Below are 22879 nucleotides of genomic sequence, written 5' to 3' on the forward strand. Positions count from 1 at the left end.
TTGTGCAGAGAGCTTAAAGGCTCCGCTACCTTTTGGAAAAACACACATGGTGAAATGTAGCTTTACAGCTTCTAATAAGTGTATTTGGGTTTTAGGATTTCCATTCACATTCAAACACATTGTACATTTTAAAGCTTTTTAAGTAAACAAACGCTTGGGCACGTAGAAATGGTTAAAAAACAAAACATTTATATTGCTTATTTAATCAATTCAATGTGCTCTTGTGTTTATGAACATGGTTAAAATAAGTCCTGATGCCCTCTTTGGGGTTTTTAGTGATGAAACGGTCATGTGGCCCAAAATGAAAGAGGCCTTCTTGACCCAATTAGCTCAATTACTTTGTCAGTCTTCCTCGGATCAGATGTTCTTAATTTTAGTAAATTGGAAAAAGCCTAAATGCACACTCGGTTAATAGTGTTTTATTATTATTTTATTTGTATTAATATTCGCGTAACACCTTTCATACAAGGCGTGCAGCTTAAAGTGCTTTAAATAAAATTAAAATAAATGTATTAAAAATTAATACAGGTAAAGATAAAGTGCACAGTTTAAAAAAAAAAAATAATAATAATAATACCTAAAGGAAATAATTTGGTCCTCGATCCGGTTTGTTTACGTCTCCTCGCTCCCTTATTTCCTCCTGACTCCTTCCCTCCCTCCCTTGCTCCCTCCCCCCTTCGCAACAAGCTGTTGTTGTTGTCCTCGATCCCATTTGAACCACATGAACTCATCGGGTTTGTGTTGTTGCGCTAGTCTCCACCGCAGCAGAGGCAGACAGACTGATGATGATGATGATGATGAGGATGATGATGATGATGATGAGCAGCCTCTGGGGTTTATTTAAAGCTCTGTGAAACCGGAAGCTGTGTTGTCGTCTGGGAGCTGCTAGCTTAGTTAGCATATCATTAGCTCGCGAGTGTGATAATTCACACACGCACACACACACACACACACACACAGCTCTAAAACGATACACAATGAAACGAGAGAGGAGAACGTGGATGTCGTGCCTGCTTCCGTGACACACTTTAAAGAAGAAGACACGCGGTGAGTTCATCTTTTTAAGCGTTATTGAGTGTTTTGAGTCGGGCGGTTAGCTGGTTTCTGACAGCTGTAAGCTAACAACATCTGTAGCCGACTGTTCATTTACTGGACAATGACAGCGGGTTTAGATGGAGATAACGTGGATTGTTGCTTTTAATATCGGACATATGTGCCTGTAACGTAAAGATAGCTACACGCAGATAATATATATATATATATATTTGTATATATATATTTAATATATATATTTGTATATATATATATATTTAATATATATATGTACATTTATTTATATATGTGTATATATACTACTGTGTAATTATATATATATATATATATATATAGTAGCTCACATATATATATATTTATGTATATATATTTAATATATATATGTACATTTATATATGTATATATACTACTGTGTAATTATATATATATAAATATATATAGTAGCTCACATTACTCTGAACCCCAGTTACTAGTTTTCTTGCATTTGATTATTAATGTAAACGCAATTAACAAATAAATTGTGACGTGGCTACTGTTATATATTAACCAGCAATATATAAAATAATTAAAATTGTCTGTACCAAAAGCTCTTTCTACTTATTCCCCCACTGTTTATACTTATCATTACGCATTTACTACATTACTGTTTAAATTTAGTTAATTAATTTGCAAATGTGATTTAATTTATATAATTTATATGGTCATTTATTTTTATTTTTATATATTTTATCACTTATTTTAACGTACACACTATTTTATGTTTTGATTCTCTGCTTATGTGATCTTTATTTAATTTTATTCATACATATTTTTTAGCATCTCCCTGTTATTGTTGTGCACATGATAAGTACAGAAGTCACACTTTTAACAGTGGAAATTACTTTAGTTTGTCATCTGTAAATGTATCATGGAATAATATATCTGCACGTATTAACTGATAAATGCAGTATATTTAAAAAGTGCATCAGTTTACATGTACAGTAAAGCTTCAACATCACATGGTTTGATCTGTTTTCAACTGATCACATCAGAGTTGACTGTGGATGTTGACTTATTTTTTGGGGGGCTTCCCTTTTGTTTATCTAGGTCAGGGATTGTGCCTCTTAATCGTGCCCCCGATGCTGTATAAGTATACATAAATAATAACACCAAGCAGTAATACGACAACGGTTCTGCCCATTGCTTTTGAATGGGCCGAGAGATCGGGTCATCTACCCAGGAACCTGTATGACGGCATGTTTACGGCTCTGTTCGTTTTGGGGTTTAATAATCCGCGTGAGCAAGATTATATGATATTTGAGATAAGTTACACACCGCTAATGTTGCGTCTACAGTTTTATGGTCTGTCAAATTTAATGATATATTGGATTATTGCAGTTCTCAGTAAAAGTTGTAGAAAATACGCATGCGACTAGAAGATAAACAAAAAGCAGAAATGTTACAGTGATCAATCTGTAAAGTTAAAACACCACTTCTTTGACTCGGTGTCTACAAAGACAGAACATTATTTCCTTCACAAGCACACTCATTATTGCAGATCTTATATATATTTTTTAATTTGTAGAGTGTAAATTATTGTCTCGTTTGCGAGGAGATAAAATTAAGACGCGAAATCCCGTCAAATTAACGCAAGAATCTCGGCACCATCTGCCCCACGTTAAACCTCCTGTTTTTAAAAACAACACAACAACATCGTCGTCGTCGTCGTCGTCGTCGAGTAAATAGGATTATGTATGTATTCTATTGGTTTTGGGGTGTAATGCCAAAGGTTTAGCAGTGAGGTGTAAACAGTCGGTCCGGTACCAAAGCAGATCTAAATACCGGCTCAGCAGGCTCATCTTGTGTCATGCTCGAGATGTGTGTGTGTGTGTGTGTGTGTGTGTGTGTGTGTGTGTGTGTGTGTGTGTGTGCTGAATGCGACACACTTGTTTGCACATCATTGAAACTGTCATGTCTTCAAAAGGAAAGAAGCTACTTCAATACCGACAGTACGCAGTCAGACGTGGATTTTTGTTTGTTTTTAGCTCGTAAATTACTCACAACTGTATTTATTGTCTTGACATTTGTCATGAGTCTGCTACTGTGGGATGATTCCTGCAGTGTTATCTTCAGTCGGGGGGGGGGTTTATCTGAGGGCAGACAGCTGCTTATCAGTCAGCTGCACATCCCACTCGCTGCCTCTGACGAGCACACTTGCTTTTATAATGGATTAGCAGATGTCGTGAGCAAATTGGCCTTCCTCCGAACCCGACGGCCTTCTCTGTAAACGACGGCGTCGTCGTAGATAACTTTCACGATTCATTTGACTCTCTCAGATGAGTCAGAACAAAAAGCTTTTTTTAAGTTCACCTCGCGTTATCATGGGACTGGAATACTGTGGATAAATATGGCTGCTGGGAATGACTATTATCATCGTCTTCAACAGCCAAACAGGATGTTGTCACACGTGTCCTACATGTAGGAGGTCGACGCTTGGTCTGTGTGGCATTTGTCCTTTCCTTCCTCCGTTGTGATTGGACGACTTGATTAAAAAAGGAATAAACTCTTAAGCACATTCTTCACACTTCTCCCATTGCAAAGACTTTTTTTTATTTTTAAAAAGACACGTAGCGGTCATGGTGCATGGGATGGATCGCTTGCCATCCCATGCAGTTGGCTCGTCTGAGGCACCTGTATTGCATCATCGGGGGTTATTGCAACAGCTCTACTTGGAGCACAGAAAGCTTAGCTTAATGTTATCTAAAATATTTTCAATGTGTCAGAGACGAATGTTGAGCTGATTTCGTCAATGTGGATGAGGCCTAAAACCTCTTGAGAGCGAGACTTGGTAACAAACAGACGATATCAAGCAAATTGTAAATGGGGAAAAAAAGGAGCAGAAGTCGGGCGTCGGCCGGCTGTAGCGAGGTTTTTTTTTTTATGATCTGCTTCTCACATAACGGGCAGTTCCACGAGCGTGACGGAGAACCACGGTGGCTTTCAGGTGGCGTTACAATCCGAGAGGCTCTCGCTAGAACCGGTGTTGCAGAACCGTGGCAGTGCTACACAGCGGACCTGCTCCATATGTAGATTATGAAAGGCTCATAGTAAAGTTTGGAAAACACAAACAACTCTTTGTTTACACGAGTAAAAATATAGTTTCTTTCCTACAAAAAGATCCCCTCAAAGCTCCACGCTGGCCCTTTAAGTAAAGCTACTAAAGGTCATCTATCTCTCTCTCTCTCTCTTTCTCTGCTTGTAGAAACTAACCACTCCCGGCCGGTGGAAAGCAAGAGTTTGCCCTTACCGCCCTCCAAAGTCGACCTCGGGCCTCTTGAGCCTTCTCACCCTCCACGGGCCGGTGTTTTGGCCGCCGTAACCATGACGACGGGGGGCTGCTGCCACCTGCCGGGCTCTCTGTGCGACTGCGCGAGCAGCCCCGGTGCGCGGAAGAGCGCGGAGGAAGCGGGCGGCGACGGGTGTCAGGCGCTCTACGTCACCCAGGTGACGGCCATCGACGGACGGTTGCTCTCCTCCGTCCTCAAACCCACGAGCGCACAAAGGTACCACGAAGTCTTAAATGTGTCTGTTCGTAACTGACATTTTAAACCGTTTCCTTTGTAATATATATATACATATATATATATATATTGGATTTCTGTCTCTCAGCGATGGACCCATCTGCCGTATCTGCCACGAGGGCGGCAGCGGCGAGGGCCTCCTGTCCCCGTGCCACTGCACAGGCACCCTGGGCAAGGTGCACAAGAGCTGCCTGGAGAAGTGGCTGTCGTCCTCCAACACCAGCTACTGCGAGCTCTGCCACACGGAGTTCAGCATCGAGCGCCGGCCGAGGCCTCTCACAGAGGTAACAAAGGTCAATGCCCTTTGCTTCGTCTCGTCTCTACATGTGCTTCTTTTTTTTAAATGACTGTGTGTGTGTGTGTGTGTATAGTTATATGAAGAAGAAGTAGCTCATTTTTGTATCTTTACCTTTTCCCTGATTGGCTCTCTCCTCCCTCGCCTCCCCTCCCTCCTTATTCCACAGTGGCTGCAGGACCCCGGCCCTCGCAACGAGAAGAGGACGCTGTTCTGCGACATGGTGTGCTTCCTGTTCATCACGCCCTTGGCGGCCATTTCCGGCTGGCTGTGCCTCCGGGGCGCTCAGGACCACCTCCAGCTGGGGAGCTGGCTGCAGGCTGTGGGCCTCATCGCGCTCACCATCGCCCTCTTCACCATCTACGTCCTGTGGACCCTGGTAAACATGAATTTCACATGCAGATTAGACTGCGGCACTATAATAATAATAATAATAATCCATCCGTCTTCTCTCCCTCGGGTTGTCCGCGCAGGTGTCTTTCCGCTACCACTGTCAGCTGTACTCGGAGTGGAGACGGACCAATCAGAAAGTGCGTCTGCTCATTCCCGAAGCCAAGGGGTCGAACTCTTCCCAGCATTCCTTGCTCTCCGCCATACTGATGAAGAAGTCGGCCAATGAGAGTATAGTATGAGACCGGATCGCAGACGGTCGATGACGCTGTCCGTTAAATGCAGGGGGCTGATTTTCGCCCACCAGCCAGCCTTTTATAAGATTTTAAAAAAAACAACAACAACAACAAACAACTGTCTTTGCCTCATCGGTACTTAATTCACATTACTTTTAAAAAAAAAGAAAAAAAGCACATGTAAGTCACAGAGGGGAGCGCAGCAGCACACGGAGACGTGCAGAGGCCTCAAACGTGGGAACGGTCTCTCGCCATCGTAGATACGACGATGACATTTTAACGAGAAAGAAAAAAAAAAGGAACGACCAAACTAACTTTGTTTAGCGGTCGCGTCCCGGCGTGCCCTCACCTTCACAGGCCTTGCATCTGATCCCCGTGTTCTTTTAAAATTATTATTATTATTTAATCGCAGTCCAGATGCCAGTAATGCTGTTTGAGATGAAACTTACTTTTTTTTTTTCAAGGATTTAGTTTTTGTGCAATACAACACTGTGGACGTGGAGGTCTTCACAGCACATGAAGAGACGTCGCCCCGACATGCACAGTTATGCATGCACGCAAGCACTGTTTTTTAATTTATTTTGGTGGTGTTTGTGTACTATGTACTAGACGATGTACTGTTCCTACTGCAGTGGGGTTTAAACCAGTGTCCTCGTAGAGGTTCTCGTATCGTCAGCACTTAAAGTCGGTCTTGTTGTAGATCGATGGGACGCATCGAAGCGGCTGAAGCACTGAAGCATCCTTTGAACCTGCCTAGTGAAGTCTGTACTGCTTTGTTCCGTTTTGGTTTAGTGTGTTTTTATTATTTTTATTAATTTACATAACCACACCAGGAATCAGGGAAAGGGAACTCGGTCGGACGTTATCGTCTCCTTTATTCCGCCGTGAGCGTTTCCCACCAGCAGTGTTTGTCGTGGTGTGTATGTGTATGTGTGTGTGTGTGTGTGTGTGTGTGTGTGTGTGTGTGTGTGTGTGTGTGTGTGTGTGTGTGTGTGTGTGTGTGTGTGTGTGTGTGTGTGTGTGTGTGTGTGTGTGTGTGTGTGTGTGTGTGTGTGTGTGTGTGTGTGTGTGTGTGTGTGTGTGTGTGTGTGTGTGTGTGTGTGTGGACTTTATGCACGGAGGATTAATTTGACTTTTTAGCTTTTTTGTTTTGTTTCTTTCAAGTAAAAACCGCTTTGATGCGCGTGTGCTTTTTTTTTCTTCTAAAGATCCATTCGATGGATGTCAATGTCACCACAGTTTTTACCTGGTTTCCAGATTTTTCATTCCACTTTTAGTTCATGGAAAGACGGTTAAATTAATTTGACGTGCGGACGCACTCGAGTCTGTTATTGGCCTTTTGGGCCGATGCAGGCGTGTTAAAGCCAGTGGTTTAAGTATTATTGTGCAGGTCTTACTATTTTGTAAGCGCTTCATTCATAACTGCAGTTGTGTGCAGTAAATATGAACGTTAAACTCCTCTAAAGCCAGACTTTTTGATTATTATTTCTGTGGTCAAACTTAAGTTCCAAGATCACAATTATTGGCTTTTTTGGGGATTTTCTCTCCTCAGCGGAAAACAACATTTATATATATATATATTTTTTTTTACGGATTGTAAACCTGCAATGCAGCACGTCTGGATTTTTTTTACGCATAATTGCGTTTTATTTAAGCTTTTTTATTTTAAAAAGTATTTTTGCTTTATAACAATCAGGCTTGACCAAACAATATTTAATTTAACTGCTGTGTGTCAGAGAGCATCAATACAAAAACTGCATTTCTTTTCTTATTAATTGGGGTCCACGTATTGCCCAAGTTTTAATTGTTTGTTTGTGTTTTTAACTGATCTCAGAACAACAGATTATACCCTGTGATGCACCCGGAGGGGGGGGGGGGGGGGGGGGGGGGGGGGGGGGGTGTTACAAGCTTATGAGTCATTTGATCATCCGTGTGTTTACTGTCTGTCGTGAACGAGGCTTCACACCAAGTGTCGGGATCTGTTGAGGAGCACTTTCAACAAACAACTGAATTTGTAGGTCAATGCAGGAGCGTCACATCCCCAAAGAGTTTTTAAAGAAAGGGATTTAAAATCATTGCTTTCTCTGTAAATGTTACTTCTGTTGTGTTACGTTGTCTTAAACATTGTTGTAATCTTTCTACATGTGTTTTTTTGGGGGGAGGGGTGGGTATGTTGATATGTATTATTTGTAATTCATGTTGCAATTCTTTAGTATTTACAATGTTTTAAATACTACAATGTTTATGGTGTGCTGTGTTAAAAAAGAAAAAATGTTAAAAAAAGAACGATGTCTTGAGATCCTGGGACCCAAGAGTTGTTTGCAAAGCGAATAAAAGGTGATTGATAAATTATGAGCGGACATGAATTCAGGTGATTTGTTGTTGTTGTTGTTTTTTGTGTATTTGATCATTCCAATTGGTCTTTTGTTTCCGTTTTTTTGGTGCTTCCTTGATTCCTTTCCTAATTTGGGGATTGTCCTACAAGAGTGTAGCGCTGGAGGAGCGAGGACCACAGCTGTGCGCATGCGCACATTAATCCCGAAGACAAAAAACACGCTGCACGTTTGCTCCGGAGGAGTCGCGGATCCCGTCCGCTGCTTTTTGGGAAACATAAGCAGCTTATTTACAAAAAAACTAATATTCCATAGTGCTGGTTGAACAACAGTCACTCTGCTCGCTAGGAAGGGAAGAAAAAAGATACTAAAAAAAGGTTTTAATGTGTTTTTGAGTCATTTCTATCGGTCCCCGAGATGCGCTTGGAAAGGACTTTATACAGTTTATTTTCTTTTTGTTCTCCTTAAATAAATCATCACAACTTGGCAGTTTTTTTTTAAATACTTTACTAGACTTTTCCATTATTCTATTACATTATTCGACAATTACTTCTTACAACATATATGATTCTTTGACTTTGACTCAACATTATTATACTTTGACTTTTTCGGGATATTTAGTGACTATTTCTGACATTTTCTTTCATGTTATTGTTCTCACAATATTTTACTTCCCTTGATTACATTTTTTAAATAGTATTCTGGGACTTTACCATTATGCCTTTTTATGATATGGACGTGTAAATATGTCTAAAGCAACACAACAAAGCATTAATTTCATCAGAGGAGGAGAAGGGTATTCTGCGGGGAGAGTTACAGCTTTAGTTTTATGAAACACTATATACTATGACTTTTTATGACTTTTAAATTACCTTTTTATGTATTTATATAATGTATTGTACATATGTAGACATTCTTTGCTATGATTGTTTTATAACACACTATACTTTTTGATGTAATATGCCCTTTTCATTTTTTATGACATTTCATACAATTACATTTTCATGACATACTGTGACTTTTTACCTCAACTTTTATACTTTTGGCTTCTATAATCATTTTTGTCATTTTCTGACATACTATGTTGTGCCATTTTACTTTTTATGATTTATAAGTTGTATGTCGTACTATACTAAAAAATCATGTAGGACTTTTTACATGACACTTTTCTATAATTAACTTTATGACCATTATATATTCTATTATGAATTAGTATATTACTATTATACTATGACTTTTTGGACATATGACTCTTTTCATAAAAGTTAGGACAAACTATACTGTCAGTCATGACTTTATATACTACATTTATTTTACATTATGACTTACATTTTTAATATACCACACTACGACTTAAGATATTTTTTTATTACATTTTAAACTTCCACTTTGACCTTTTTCATTAAATATTTGATGTCCTCTATGACACCATCTGACTCACTATATTTTTTTCTATTCAGGTAAAACTTTAATTTGAAAAGAATAAGATAGTCATTTATTTTCCTAAAAATAAAATAAAAAAAAATATTAAAGAAACCATAGTTTCCGTAAGAAAATCAAGTAAACAAGTTTACTTTTGTCAAGAGTTTTATTGGAAATTTGTACAGTTTTTTTTAAATTTAAAGTAAAACAATGACAGCTTAAGCCAAATATTCTTCAATAAATACACGGTGACGACATTTTTTTGGCACGATAACTTATCTGATGAAAGAACAAGAGTTGGAGGAACCACGCTGTAAAAAGCATAATACTGCACAGCCAGGTTGGAGTAAGCTGCCTGTGGTTTATTTACACAGCACCATCTAGTGGCAGCCGTTGAAATGGTTTCTTTTTTTTTTTCTCTTTTCAAAACCTCCCAAAAAGCAGAGCTTCAGTTCATCTCACTAAACTTCACAGGCTTCGTGGAGACAGCAGCGACCGGCTGACCCCCGTTCCCACATCGCAGGAACCTTCACATTGACTCCGCAGACCGAGCGACATAAAAAAAATATATATATAAAAAAAAAAAGGCTTCTCGGAAGTTTGAATTCATGGCAACCAAAAACATGAAAGAAGAGCACGAGTGAGTTCATAAGTTCTACATAAAACAGAATTCTACAAAGGGGAGTTTGGCCGTGAGCGGAGCAACGGGGAACAGACAAAATTTTTTTAAAAAGTGCACGGGTGAGGTGACGTGGAGGTGTGGGGAGGTGGAGGTGGAGCGTCACAGGCTCTGGCAGCACTGCAGCTTGTTGCCCGTCCGCCCGTCGGTGGTCGGCGGGACGCTGATGTCCACCACGTTGTTGCCCGGAGACTCGTCGTGAGCGGACCGGTCCGCGATCTGCTTCTGCGACACGATGCGGTAGATCTCTGCAGAGGGACGTGAAAAACACACGAGAGGCGATCTCGACTTCTTCCTTACGCATGAATCCTTGGTGTAAAATGTATATCAGAGGCTTCTGAGAGCTTTTCATATATATATATATATATATATATATATATATATATATATATATATATATATATATATATATATATATATTTTGTACATCACAAGAGATACAGCACCGAGTCTTGCTTTTCCTACCTGTTAAAATGTTCTTGAATGCCTCCTCTACGTTTGTGGAGTCCAGCGCCGACGTCTCAATAAATGAGATGCTATTCTTTTCTAAAAAAAATGTGGTCAAGAGAGGAGGAAGATGAAACGTTTAAGTTTTTCACCGACTGCGAGAGCTTTTTTTTATTGTTATTTTTTTTAATGTCCGCTTGTTTACCTGCGAAGGCTCGAGCCTCGTCGGTGGGCACGGCCCTGAGGTGGCGGAGGTCGCTCTTGTTCCCGACCTGCATGATGACGATGTTGTTGTCGGCGTGGTCCCTCAGCTCCTTCAGCCAGCGCTCGATGTTCTCGTACGTCAGGTGCTTGGCGATGTCGTAAACCAGGAGCGCGCCCACGGCCCCCCCGGTAATACCTGGGGAGAGAATAAACCAGATGGATGCAGAGACTATACCGTCAACACACACAACCACACACACACACAGAGAGAGAGAGAGAAAACACTCACGCCGAGGTGATCGCTCTGTAGCGTTCCTGTCCGGCCGTGTCCCAAATCTGAGCCTTTATCGTCTTGCCGTCCACTTGGATGCTGCGGGTGGCGAACTCCACCCCGATGGTGCTCTTGCTCTCCAGGTTGAACTCATTCCTCGTGAACCGCGACAGCAGGTTACTCTTCCCCACGCCGGAGTCGCCGATGAGCACGACTGGAAACAAAAAAGCCACACGGCACAAAAGCATTGAAACCCTGCAGTAATTTAACACAACGTTTTTTATTTTAAATGCGATAAGTGCAATACAGCGCTGATAAATAGCAACCGTACTGGGGCTCAGCATGTCTTCCTCTAATCCAGGTTATGTGTTAAGGACACAATTAGTTATATGGAAGTAAACACTGTTACGTTTTATTATTTCCCCATTAATCCAGGAAGTGTGATGTTTAAGTTTTTGGTTGGTGGGGGACGTTTTCTACAGTAGTTTATTGGCCATTGTGAAAATAAATACACTACATGGTCATAATCACTGAAATGTGCATTTACTTTTCCCCTAAACACAAAATATGCTGCATTATATTGTTATTAATTTCATTTGTTAATAATCAAGTACAGACACCGTACTGCAGAGAGCACACCACAACAACAACAACAACGGGGGCGATTGTGGGTCAGTGGTTAGCAGGTCCGTCTTTCAAATCAGGGGGTTGGTGGTTCAATCCCCGCTCTAGTCGTTGTGTCCTTGAGCAAGACACTTAACCCTGAATTGCTCCCTGTATGGTTGTAAGTCGCTTTGGATAAAAGCGTCAGCTAAATGAAATGTAATGTAACAACGGCTTAGTTTGGTCCGCCATCAAGTTACAAGTTACATAAAAGCACATTTACTGAGGTTTAACCTCAATTTCTAAACCTTAAATCTATCAAATGAGAATAACGGCACATTAACGGACTAATGTGCCAGAGGATGATTACAGACAATACACAAAATGCACCAAGCCGCCATCATTAGGAGGATGCGCCGCACTCTGGTTATCTTTCAGCCATATTCAGGCCGAGAGAATGTGCCGACTTGTTTTACTGCTTTCCTTCTTGTGGAGAAAACTCTCCCGGACTTTGCTCCTGCTGACAGACGAACAGGAAGAAGCTGACGAAAGAGAAAAGGAAATCTGACTCAACAGTTTCTCGAGGCCTCTTTCCCAGGCTTTTCGGTTCAAGATGGCGAGGCTCAAAAACCATAAAGAATCATGCAATCAGTCGTGTTTGTGTCTGTCCACAGCTAATCTCGCATTCTGCGGTGGCAAACAACATATTTTGGGGTTGACAGTTGTGGCTCTCCAGCAGTTGTGGTTTTTACACTGCCGGTAACCGCCTGCTGACCCCTCATTAACTACTTTTATCTGCCCCCCCCAGGCACTAGGGGCCCCTAGTGTGAACAAAGTTTTCTTATTTGTGTTATCATTTTGTTTTTTTATAAAACGCCATATCTTCTAATCCAGTTATTTCCTAGATGCATGACTTTATACATTTGTTTACACACACAAAAGGAAGTCAACTGCATGTTATCAGGAAACTAAACTCCAAGGTGTAAAATAACCACGTGACTTGATAATGCTGTGGAAATATGCTCTTAACCTTCAAACAGGTGTTTGGTCACACACACACACACACACACACACACACACACACACACACACACACACACACACACACACACACACACACACACACACACACACACACACACACACACACACACACACACACACACACACACACACACACACACACACACACACACACACACACACACACACACTTTGGGAGTGTCCTCTCCTCAAAAAGGGAACTCTCATTACCGATGGTGCTTTAACATCATGGTCATAAAAAGGTGTAAAAAAAAAAGAGGTAAAAACAAGTGAAGGACATTTTTTTACAAAGCAGAAATAAGAATAACTGAAGTAGCGGCTCCGCCCGTCAGACCAGCTAACGTTACAGTGACGTCAGCTAGCATGGGTCCAACGCACCGCTTTCTGTATTTAATAAACAACACAAGTAATACAAAACATATTATTTGCAACGCACATTGACAATGACAACTAAAAAAAACCCGACGACACGTGGGGAGTAAAAACGTGGAGGTTTAGTTTGAAAGCGACGAGCGTGGAAAGAAAAAAACTAGCTAGCTCGCGTTAGCTTCCACCGCCCAGCTGACGTTAAAACGGACCGAGCTGACGGGGGAAACGAGGCGACCCGCCGCCAGGTGTTCGGGTTCCGCTCACCTTTAAACAAGAAGTCGTACTCGTCGTCTCTGTTGCCCATTGTTTTGTTTTTGGTGCGCGAGCGACTCTCTCTTTGGGGGACGTTGAGAAACGAAGGAAAAAATAATGTCTCTCTCTCTTCCCCCCCCCTCCCCCTCCCCCTCCAGCGCTGCGCCAAGATGAGGAGAGCAGAGCCGCTGCGAGGGAGAGTCGCGTCGACGCCGCACAAGTCACGTGACTTACAGAAGGCGTTGGTGCGCACGGTCACGTGACTTACCGGCACAGGTACAGTCGGTTAGGGGAGCGTCATAAAGTCGGTTCAATAATTAATTACCATGACAGGTGAAACGATTGAGTTATATGGCGCAACAGAAGTAGACTTAATGTGCTAATAACAACAACGACAATAATAATAATGACAATAATAATAATGATGATTAAAAATGAACTATAATTATGTTCAACAGCAGCACAATTAGAAAGGTTTTAACAAAAGGCAGACATTATAACCTTCATTAAAGTGTGATATATTGCAGGATTGTTTGTGTTAGACTGCGTTAGTTTAACAGTGGATGTATTTAATAGTTCATAACACCAGAACCAATTCCTCCAGTAGAGGGAATCACATATACATTTTTCTCTATAAGATTAAGAGTATAAGTATGTACTATTTCCTTGCAAAAAATAGTGGAAGGATTACTCAGATCGTGCACGTAAAAGTAGCACAAATACTACAGTTTAAAAGTAAAGTATGTGAAAGTCCTGCATTGAAAGTGTACTTAAGTAAAAGTTTTTTTAAAAAGTACTTGCATCAAAATATACTTAAAGTACCAAAATACTAGTTTTGCAGAATGGCCCATTTCAGAAAAAATATATAAATATATATTATATATATATATAATATAATATATATATAAAATATAAAATATATATATATAAGAAGTACAGTATTTCCAAAAACTAAAATCATATTACATCATGTTCATTAGTGTCAGTGGGGCCCACATGCAGCCAGGTGATTTCCATCCTTGACAAAACACGTCAGAAGCTGCCTCACCTGCGGATATTGTTCTTAAAGAAAAAGAAGAACCCGCCCCCTCCAACACACATTGTCCAATCAGCGGCCAGGACGCTGGCGCACAGGTTCCCTCCTCACTCACACAAACAGGAGCTGCTTTGCCCGCAGCTCAGCATAAGGTGCTAAACCCATGACCGAGTCTGGGTCCAAGCCTGTTTGTGAGCTTCTTTTTTGCTTTTTTGTTGTTGTTTATCCATCATGATGATGAAGCTGACCGCGCGACAGAGGAGCCAGCTGCCCACGTGCTACCACGAGGGGTACCTGGAGAAGAGGTCGTTCAGAGACAAGGTGTGTTTTACAGGACAGGTGGATTCTGGGATAAATATGTGAGATGCACTCGTGTCTGAAAAAAACAAGCTTCTTTTTTTATTAACATTTTTGTATATTTTGTTAATCTGTAGCGGTGTAATAAATACTAATAAGTACCTCATTCAAAACTACGTACTTGGGTAAAACACATGTTAATATTATCATCAAGATGTACCTGAAGTATCGAACATCTAAGTAAATAGTGTGCAGTAAAAAGGATCAATGTCAGTGTTTTATATAATTTAAAGGGACAGTTCACCTCATTACCAAATGTACACATTATCCCCTCTTACCTGTGGTGCTATTTATCATAGAATGTTTTGGAGATAATGTCTTCAGTTATTCAACATAATCCATATATATATATATATATATATATATATATATATATATATATATATGTGTGTGTGTATATATGTGTGTGTATATATATGTGTGTATATGTATATGTATATATATATATATTTTGTTGTTGTTGTTGTTGTTGTTATTGTTGTTGTTGGTAATTCCCCCCCTTCCTTCCGGGATGGAGACTAAAGTGAATCACTTGCATCTCAACAATGTGCAGATGACGCCAAGAATCTTTTATCTCTTTAATACGATCTTTAAAGTCGTCCCCCGCCTGAGAAAATAAAGTCACCCGTTTAGTTTTTTTGTGCAAAAGGAGGAGCTCGACTTTAATACTTTATTAACCCCTTTCAGACACACTGCAGGGCTCTAGAAGCACACACGGCAGAGTGTGGTTCTCTGTGGTCATTACATGGTGCATTCAGGCCCCTGTGCAGGCTAAACACACTGTTATGTTATTATAAACTGTGGGCCCCTCTGTGGGGGCCCCTCTGTGGGGGACGCTGACTGGAGGTTTCCATCAGACCAACAGGTCTGACATGCCGCTCGGCTCATTGCGCCGTCGAGATTAAAGTTAAGACGCCAACCCGGCACAACCGGTTTGTGCAAATATATTTCAGGAAACACAGTCCCGGCTTCAGGGAGTCTGATTCATCCAATACTCACAACCGATCAACAGGTCCGAACCACCGAACAACAAACGTTGTTTGTTATTATTAATATTTTCACCATCAAACACTGGTTTTACGCTGTAATGTCTGACTCATGCACAGACTGCAGCTTTTAATTTCCTTGTTGCGTAAGAAGCATTGTCCTTCTTTTTTTTCCTTTTGTGATTTCTGTTCGACGCGAATAATGACGAGTAATAAATGAATTATATCGCAATTTAAAGATTGGAAAGAAGAAGCCAAAACGCTTACCAAAATTATTAAGAGTTTGCAGAATATCTCACTCCTAAGATCGTAACTGAAGTACAGAGTGAGAGACCGTGAACTGGGAATTCAAATAGAAGAGGACAAAAAAATATAATAAAAAATATGTGCTCGACAGAGATGCATTTTCTCTTAAAATTAATTATTATTTTTAATGAAATAAGTAACATTTATTTTGACAAATTTAACCTTTTCAAAAAGATTTACGACCTCTTAAAATAAATTAAAATAGAAGGAGACAAGGCATATCTTTCTGCCTAATATGTATCAACACACACACACACGCTGACGGTGTCTTGTATTGTTGATCTTCTCCATATCTGTATATGTTGTTTTTTTTGTTTGTATATTTTTCAGTCAGTGTGTCTTTCTCTGCGTGTGTGTGTGTGTGTGTGCAGACATCTCTGAAACTGTGGACCTGCTTGTGTGGAAACACGCTGTTCTTCTTCAATGAGATGAGAGACACTGACGTGAGTCATCGCAGACATTCTTTTACGATTTGCATGATTATGAGTATAAATTTAAAATAAACTCAGGAATCATACGTCCCTTCGTGTCCTCAGTACGTGGAGAAAGTGGATCTCAGGGGATTCGTGTCGATAACGGACGACAGCAGCCAGGATCGTAACCTGGATGCAGCCCGACTCTGCCTCCAGCTGAAAGATGGAAATATCAGATTCACCGTGAGGGAATATGCAGATAAAACGTATAAAATCATCCTCTTTTGTTCTGTCAGAATTGTTCACAGTTGTTGTTCCTGCAGGCTCCTAACGCCGAGGCTCGAGAGCTGTGGAAGGGCTACATCCGCTCTGTGGCCGAGGTCAGTGGCGTTTTAAAATAACTTTATGCTCACTTTACAAAGAACTATTTTTTTTCATGGTCGTCAGTTTGTAAACAACGTCAGAAACTGTCTCTCTGCAGCTTTCGGTACCGGCCTCCATCAACCTGCTGCCGGGCCAGATCCACATGCTCAGAGAGACGGTGGAGAAGGAGAAAATAAGGATGTGTGATGTCCCTCGTCCTGCAGCAGTGATCCCAGTGATCCCAGCAGTGATCCCAGTGATCCCAGTGATCCCAGTGATCCCTGCAGCCTGCAGTGAGACCGACAGCCTCCAGGCAGACCGGCCAGCGTAAGTACCAACGAGAATAGTATATAACACCCATTGCACAGGTGGAGTACTGGTTATGGTTATTAAGGATTACGTAAGAACTGCTTCACCAATGTTCATGGAACTTGGTAGAAGGGTGTGTAGGGTGGGCCTTGGCATATTAGCGAGGAGCATTTTCAAGCAAAGGTCTCGACACTTATTTGAGTGTTTATTTGATTTTAATCTTATCTTTGGTTTGCCTCCTTTTAAGTCTACTTTAAATCTCCAATTCTGCATATTGTTGAATCGTGTGTTTTTGTTGTTGTTTTTGCATTGTTGTCCGGGGAGAAATTGTGTATCTTCTCTTTATTTATATTTGTATATATTTTTATATTTTCATATTTTCATTTTTTTATTTTTTTATTTTTTAACATTTTTAATATTTTAATATTTTTTAGGTTTTTAGATAATCAGAAGTATGACATGGTTGGTTCAGAAATGTTTCTTGTAAAATAAATGCAGGCTTTTGAGGTTTAACTGAAAGAGACAATGTTTTTTGGATTTAATTTAGTTTTGGCTGATGTTGTTTGTGTGGATTCTGCTCAGCACCACGAATGTCAAACAACGATTGTGTGGATTTTAATTCCCACGGTCTCCTCTCGACAAACGCTGTGTGTGTGTGTGTGTGTGTGTGTGTGTGTGTGTGGGCCTCCACAAATTTCTTTTTAATAGCCATTTCTTTCTTTTTTTTTATGTTTCATGTCTTTCTCTGCAGTTGTTTCCACAACGTGTCTCGTCTGGGGGCCGAGCTGCTGCTGGAGCGAGAGGCCGAGAGGGGAAACCTGCTGCTGAGACCCGGGAGCAACGGAAACTCCTACGCTGTCACCACCAGACAGGACCTTGAAGGGTACACACACACACACACACACACACTCCCACATAGATCTATTAAATAGGCGTACAAACAAAAAAAAGCTACATCATCACTTAATGCTCCTTAAGGAGATCACCTTTGCACACGTGTTGTTCTTGCATTTTGCAATCTGTTTGTTACATTTGTGTTTTTAATTGACTCCCTCTCTCCCTCCCTCTCTCCCTCTCTCTCTCTCTCTCTCTCTCTCTAGCTCTGTAATCAGACACTACCTCGTGACTCCTAATCACGGCGGGGGCTTCGTCATCGACGTGGACAACCCTGTGAGTACTAAGGAAAACACGCTCCTTGTGCACCTTGTGCACCTTGTGCACTTTAGAGGAATCCTTTGTTGGGTAATATGCATGAAACTTGATAACACGAAGAGCGAGTGCGCGCAGGGGAGGGGGGGGGGGGGGGGGGGGTAAGAAGAACCGGTTGCGCTTCATAGCCGGAGTTCAAGCCGGGAGTGGATTCCGATGTGACCTCCCTGAGAAGATTACCCGTAAATGCAGGAGGTGGCAATTATAATGTCACGTCAGGTTTCTGTCCGCGGACCTGTTGGATACGACTTTCATTTAGCTGCCAGTGGCTTGAGTCATCGATATAATGGTATTAAACTGCAGGCATAAGGTGTGAAAGTGTGTGTGTGTGTGTGTGTGTGTGTGTGATGTCCACTCAGCTGACACCTAATTCCAGATTCCTTCTTATTATATTAATGCCGCCCTCGATCAGCAATTAAAATAAATTTAAAGTCTTGTCGTAAGTCACCGGTTTTATGGTTCCTGAGATGTTAAAGGAGCGTTGTCGTCCCTGCAGGTCCTGTGTGCCACGCTACACGACGTCATCAACTATTTAGTGGTGAAGACCGACGGATTTCTGACTCCTCTCATCGTGAAGGAGGAAGTCTATGAGAAAACCATCTGTACGTACTAAAGTAACGTCTCACTTTACTCTCTTTATTCTTCTCTCCATCACTTTAAAAGCTTAATTTAAGTGTAATTATTATCCCCAAAAAGTACTTATTCCTCTTCTTTTTTTTTTTTTCTCTCCCCGCAGCTTTTATTGGTAAAGATTTTGAAAACGGAGAGCGGAGCGTCCAGCAGGCCTCGAGCGGCCTCGGCCCACCGAGCCCACCGAGCCCACCGCCCAAAAGAGGTACCGTGTTCTTTTTTTAATACAAGATGTGTGTGGTGTTTTTTTCACACCTGTCGGGCCACACCTGTTCGCCGAGGCCATTGCACGCAGCCGCCTGGAAATTCCACCTGCGCAGCTAATCACGCCTTACGCTGACAGATTCTTTCAGCTGATTCCTTTGTATTGTGATATAAGTCACCTTTTGTGCAGCAGGTATAAAAAATTCCTCTACGCTTCGGACTTTGTAACTCAAGTGGATATTACCAAAGACGACAGCGACTTTGTGACACCTTTGAAAACGTCTCGACGCCCCTCTTCGAGTTGCGTTTGTTGAACCAAAGAGTGCATTTATTTTGGCTTGTTTGAGTAGTGCAGCGTTTCTCAAATGTGGGGAATAGCATCCCTGGTGGACTGCGGTCATGTGTAATTCCTAAAGTAATACGAAAACAAGTTACATTTCAAAAAAATTTAATGTGTGTTTGATAAAACACATTTTTTTATTACTTATTATTGTATATGCACAAACTGACAGCTGTTTTAATGTGTTTAACACCACCGTGGTTGAGTGCGTTAGCATGCTAGCATTAGCTAATTAGCAATAAACACCAAAGGACAGCTGAGGAAGGTTGGCGGGTTCAATTCCCTGGTGCAAACGACCCCAGTGTGTGTGTGAATGACCCCGATGAGCAAGTGGCACCGTGCACACATCAGCTGTTCCATTAAAAAAAAAGTTCTTTCGACTCATCCTGCAGGGATACACTTACACTAAAGAGTCACATAATGAGAACTTTATGGTGACACGAGAGGGAGAAAATAGAAAAACACGTCAGAAGACCACCGAAGTTAGTGGGGTTCATCCTCCGAGGATCACGAATGCCTGGATCACGAATGCTAAAACAAGCGTCCTATTCTTTTGGGATTAGGCACCTATTGTGCGCATTGTGTCCGCCGTTAATAACTGTAGTTGCGTGTCTTGCTCCGCAGTCGCTCCAAGAGCACCGGCCCCTGATCCGACCCCTGATCCGACCCCTGAACCGACCCCTGAACCGACCCCTGATCCAACCCCTGATCCGACCCCTGAACCGACGCCTGCGGAACACAACTTCTATCTGAATGACGAGCGTGAGTACACCTCTCGCTGCCGGCTCAGCCCCATCCAACCATCCATCCATCTGTCTTCACTCCCGATATAAACAGGTGCGACTTCATTTTCTTTTCTTCTCTCTCCATTGTTAACAGTGGAGGTGAAAGAGGAGCAGACAGAGGATCTATCAGCTGCTCGGCTGCCACGTAAGTCCCTCCTCCTCCGTCTTATCTTTACTTCTCAGAAATGTTTTTTTTTTTTTTTTTTTAATGACTAAGACTATGGATACATTTTGGCGTCTTCCTCAGAACTGGAGAAAAAAGCTCTAAAGAAAGCCATGATGCCTCCGGTTCCTGCTCCTCGCAGCTCGATCGCCTCCACCTCCACCACCTCCACCTCCTCCACCTCCACCTCCACCTCCTCCTCCACCTCCACCTCCACCTCCTCCACCTCCACAAACAGCCTGGACCAGAGGATGAGAACCCTCACGGACCCTCAGAGACAGAGTGAGTCCCCACGCTGGTCCTCCGAAGCCCCCCCTCCCTTATGCTGCATTAATATCAGTAATATCAAAGCTCATTGTCTCATGTGCTCTTTCTAGTTCCTCTCGCAACGATATCGGAGTTGAAGCTCAAGTTTCAGCACAAGGCCCGGTGTTGAGTGGCCTCTCCTGCTGGAAGGACCCCTCGAGGCGTCTGGACATCTGCCCGTTGTTGTTCTTCCCGAGTTCCTCTTGTACATTTTGTTTTTGTACATCACTGACAATGGAGGACGTTTTCCACAACCGTGCCTTTTTTTGTTATGTAAATATTTTTACGTCGCTCATTTTTATATATATATATTGCACATTAATGCCTCGCATTACATTACATTAATACGTAAGTATAAGTGTCAACGAAATACTAACAAGCATATTTGAGAGGCTGAAAACAGCATTTTTTTTTTTTTGCATAAAAACTGAACAATGAATCGATTATTAAAATAATTACAATTTATTTTCAACTAATCGATGCAGCTTCAGAATGAAATAATACAGAGATGAGAGTTGGCTTGTGGTTTATGTACCCGTTGTATGTGATTGTATTATTTCTCTCTCTCTATGAGAGTATATACACATATATATATATATGTTATCATATAAATGTGAACAAGCAACTCATAGTATGTGCCATGCAACAGTTGGAAATCGATCCGTTTCGTGAACAATGTTATTATTTCTTTTTTTTGTTGTATAAAAACAGTCGAGATTTGTTTCTTAACTTTTTTTTGTTTTATTACTCGTCGAAGCAGAAATCCAAGAACAAAGTGCTCTCGCTCCTTTTTTTATTTTTTATTATTATACCTCAATGACCACCGACGATGCATCATAAGTGGAAAAAAAAAAGAAAGAAAAACTATTTACAATAAACTGTGAAAATGTGAATTCGACGTGTCCCGTCTCGGCCGGATGCTCATTTTTGAAAGCGTTGCAGGCGTTCAGGAGGTGATGCGTTCAGGAGCAGCCACACAGGGTACGTAACCCAGGACTTCATGACATCACCGGACCCCCAAAACCCCCGGCTGACTCTCATAATAATACAATGTGTTAGCTATCTCTCATATTTGGACTAGAGACTCATAATGTGATTCCTCTTCTGCAAATAAAGGAGTGTTATTAGGTATAGACACACGCACACACACACACACACACACACACACACTGTACACAACAAGCATTGGGGGTGCAGTCAGGTGAATAGAATGAATACAGTACAGTTATTTTCCTAAAACCCCGACTCCTCTACGTAAAAGCTCCTTTTCTAACTTTCTGTGCAGCGACTTTAATTTTAAACTAACTGAACCTCAAAAAAGTGAAATTTAAAAAAACACAACATCCCTAATATGTGTGTGTGTTGTAGGGTTTAAAGATAATCCTGATGTAATGAACTACATTCTATTCGGCAGCGTCGCCGAGGAGCGGATTGTTATTTGGGTTAAATAGGTCGGCTGATTGGTAGAGGCGGATTCAGTGGGCGATAATTACCACTAAGCTACGTTATAATGACACAGACGACACCTTTTTTATTGGTTCGTGAGAGCGTTTCGTGAACAGTCTCCAGGGCGAAGTCGCCGTGACGCTTTTTTAACTCATAACGCGTAATAATCTGTAATTCGCTCTGTGTGAATAGAAGCATTCGTAAATATTAACACTGATTTATAACACGTTTTAAAGCCTTTTATCGTGACTTATAAGGTCAAGTATCGTAAACCTTTATAATTGCATAATTGTAATAAATAGTGTATTTTAATTCCCATAGTTGTAATACAATCTAATATTTTTTATAATGGATTATAATTACTGTTATGATATATTATTACGTATAATTAACACCAAGTGGTCATTGTTTGCTTTGAGTGAAAACTTCATTATTAGAATTAGAATGATTAAAACTGTTAATAATAATGCATTATAAAAGATTATAATGTATTACTATATTATGGACTAATAATATAATTACAATAGTAAAAATTACGTTTTGTGTGTTGTTCTTGAATAGATTTAATATTTTCTTTTCACTTTTCTTAAAAGCAAACAATAACCACTTAAGAGTACATTTAAAATCACATTATAATGCATTACAATGGGATTATAATGCATTATAAAAAGATTAGAACGTAACACATTTAGGGGAATATATAAAACACTATCCTTGAAAAGATGCATTATGAAGTATTCTGACTTTATCTGTCATTATAAAATGCTTTATGTATACTTATGAATACTTATGAGTGCCGATAACTATATATATATATATATATATATATATATATATATATATATATATACACGAAGTGCGATAAGCA

General features: G+C 40.8%; 2 protein-coding genes and 1 pseudogene across 3 annotated transcripts; 2 read left to right on the top strand and 1 right to left on the bottom strand.

The window, feature by feature from the left end:
* The first annotated feature begins 660 nt into the window (after positions 1-660).
* Positions 661-5832, top strand: march2 (membrane-associated ring finger (C3HC4) 2). Of its 2 annotated transcripts, none has more exons than XM_034530077.1 (5): positions 661-1047; positions 4295-4595; positions 4702-4906; positions 5078-5287; positions 5382-5832. In XM_034530077.1, the coding sequence occupies exons 2-5, from the start codon at positions 4414-4416 to the stop codon at positions 5538-5540; spliced, it is 756 nt and encodes a 251-aa protein (XP_034385968.1). In that variant the 5' UTR covers positions 661-1047; positions 4295-4413; the 3' UTR covers positions 5541-5832. The 2 variants fall into 2 exon arrangements, with proteins under 2 accessions (XP_034385968.1, XP_034385969.1); XM_034530078.1 differs by having other exon boundaries at positions 662-1047; positions 4702-4897.
* A 3609-nt stretch (positions 5833-9441) lies between these two features.
* Positions 9442-13328, bottom strand: LOC117729213 (annotated as a pseudogene).
* A 961-nt stretch (positions 13329-14289) lies between these two features.
* On the top strand, positions 14290-21368 carry LOC117729210 (signal-transducing adaptor protein 2-like). The gene is made up of 13 exons (XM_034530076.1): positions 14290-14515; positions 16215-16286; positions 16380-16499; positions 16580-16636; positions 16738-16946; positions 17680-17811; positions 18029-18098; positions 18634-18739; positions 18874-18972; positions 19936-20073; positions 20191-20241; positions 20344-20541; positions 20637-21368. Exons 1-13 carry the CDS (start codon positions 14426-14428, stop codon positions 20693-20695), a joined length of 1401 nt encoding a protein of 466 aa, XP_034385967.1. The 5' UTR covers positions 14290-14425; the 3' UTR covers positions 20696-21368.
* Positions 21369-22879: the final 1511 nt, after the last annotated feature.

The sequence above is a fragment of the Cyclopterus lumpus genome, chromosome 4 (genome assembly GCF_009769545.1).
Source record: "Cyclopterus lumpus isolate fCycLum1 chromosome 4, fCycLum1.pri, whole genome shotgun sequence".
Classification (NCBI taxonomy): domain Eukaryota; kingdom Metazoa; phylum Chordata; class Actinopteri; order Perciformes; family Cyclopteridae; genus Cyclopterus; species Cyclopterus lumpus.

What these genes read in the sequence shown, in the direction of transcription:
- LOC117729210 (XM_034530076.1), top strand. Translation starts at nt 14,426, where the DNA reads ATGATGATGAAGCTGACCGCGCGACAGAGGAGCCAGCTGCCCACGTGC. An exon ending in ACATCCGCTCTGTGGCCGAG is followed by an intron (nt 16,637 to 16,737) that starts GTCAGTGGCGTT and finishes GTCTCTCTGCAG; the next exon opens with CTTTCGGTACCGGCCTCCAT. An exon ending in CTTCTATCTGAATGACGAGC is followed by an intron (nt 20,074 to 20,190) that starts GTGAGTACACCT and finishes CATTGTTAACAG; the next exon opens with TGGAGGTGAAAGAGGAGCAG.
- march2 (XM_034530077.1), top strand. Translation starts at nt 4,414, where the DNA reads ATGACGACGGGGGGCTGCTGCCACCTGCCGGGCTCTCTGTGCGACTGC. An exon ending in AAACCCACGAGCGCACAAAG is followed by an intron (nt 4,596 to 4,701) that starts GTACCACGAAGT and finishes TCTGTCTCTCAG; the next exon opens with CGATGGACCCATCTGCCGTA. An exon ending in TCTACGTCCTGTGGACCCTG is followed by an intron (nt 5,288 to 5,381) that starts GTAAACATGAAT and finishes TTGTCCGCGCAG; the next exon opens with GTGTCTTTCCGCTACCACTG.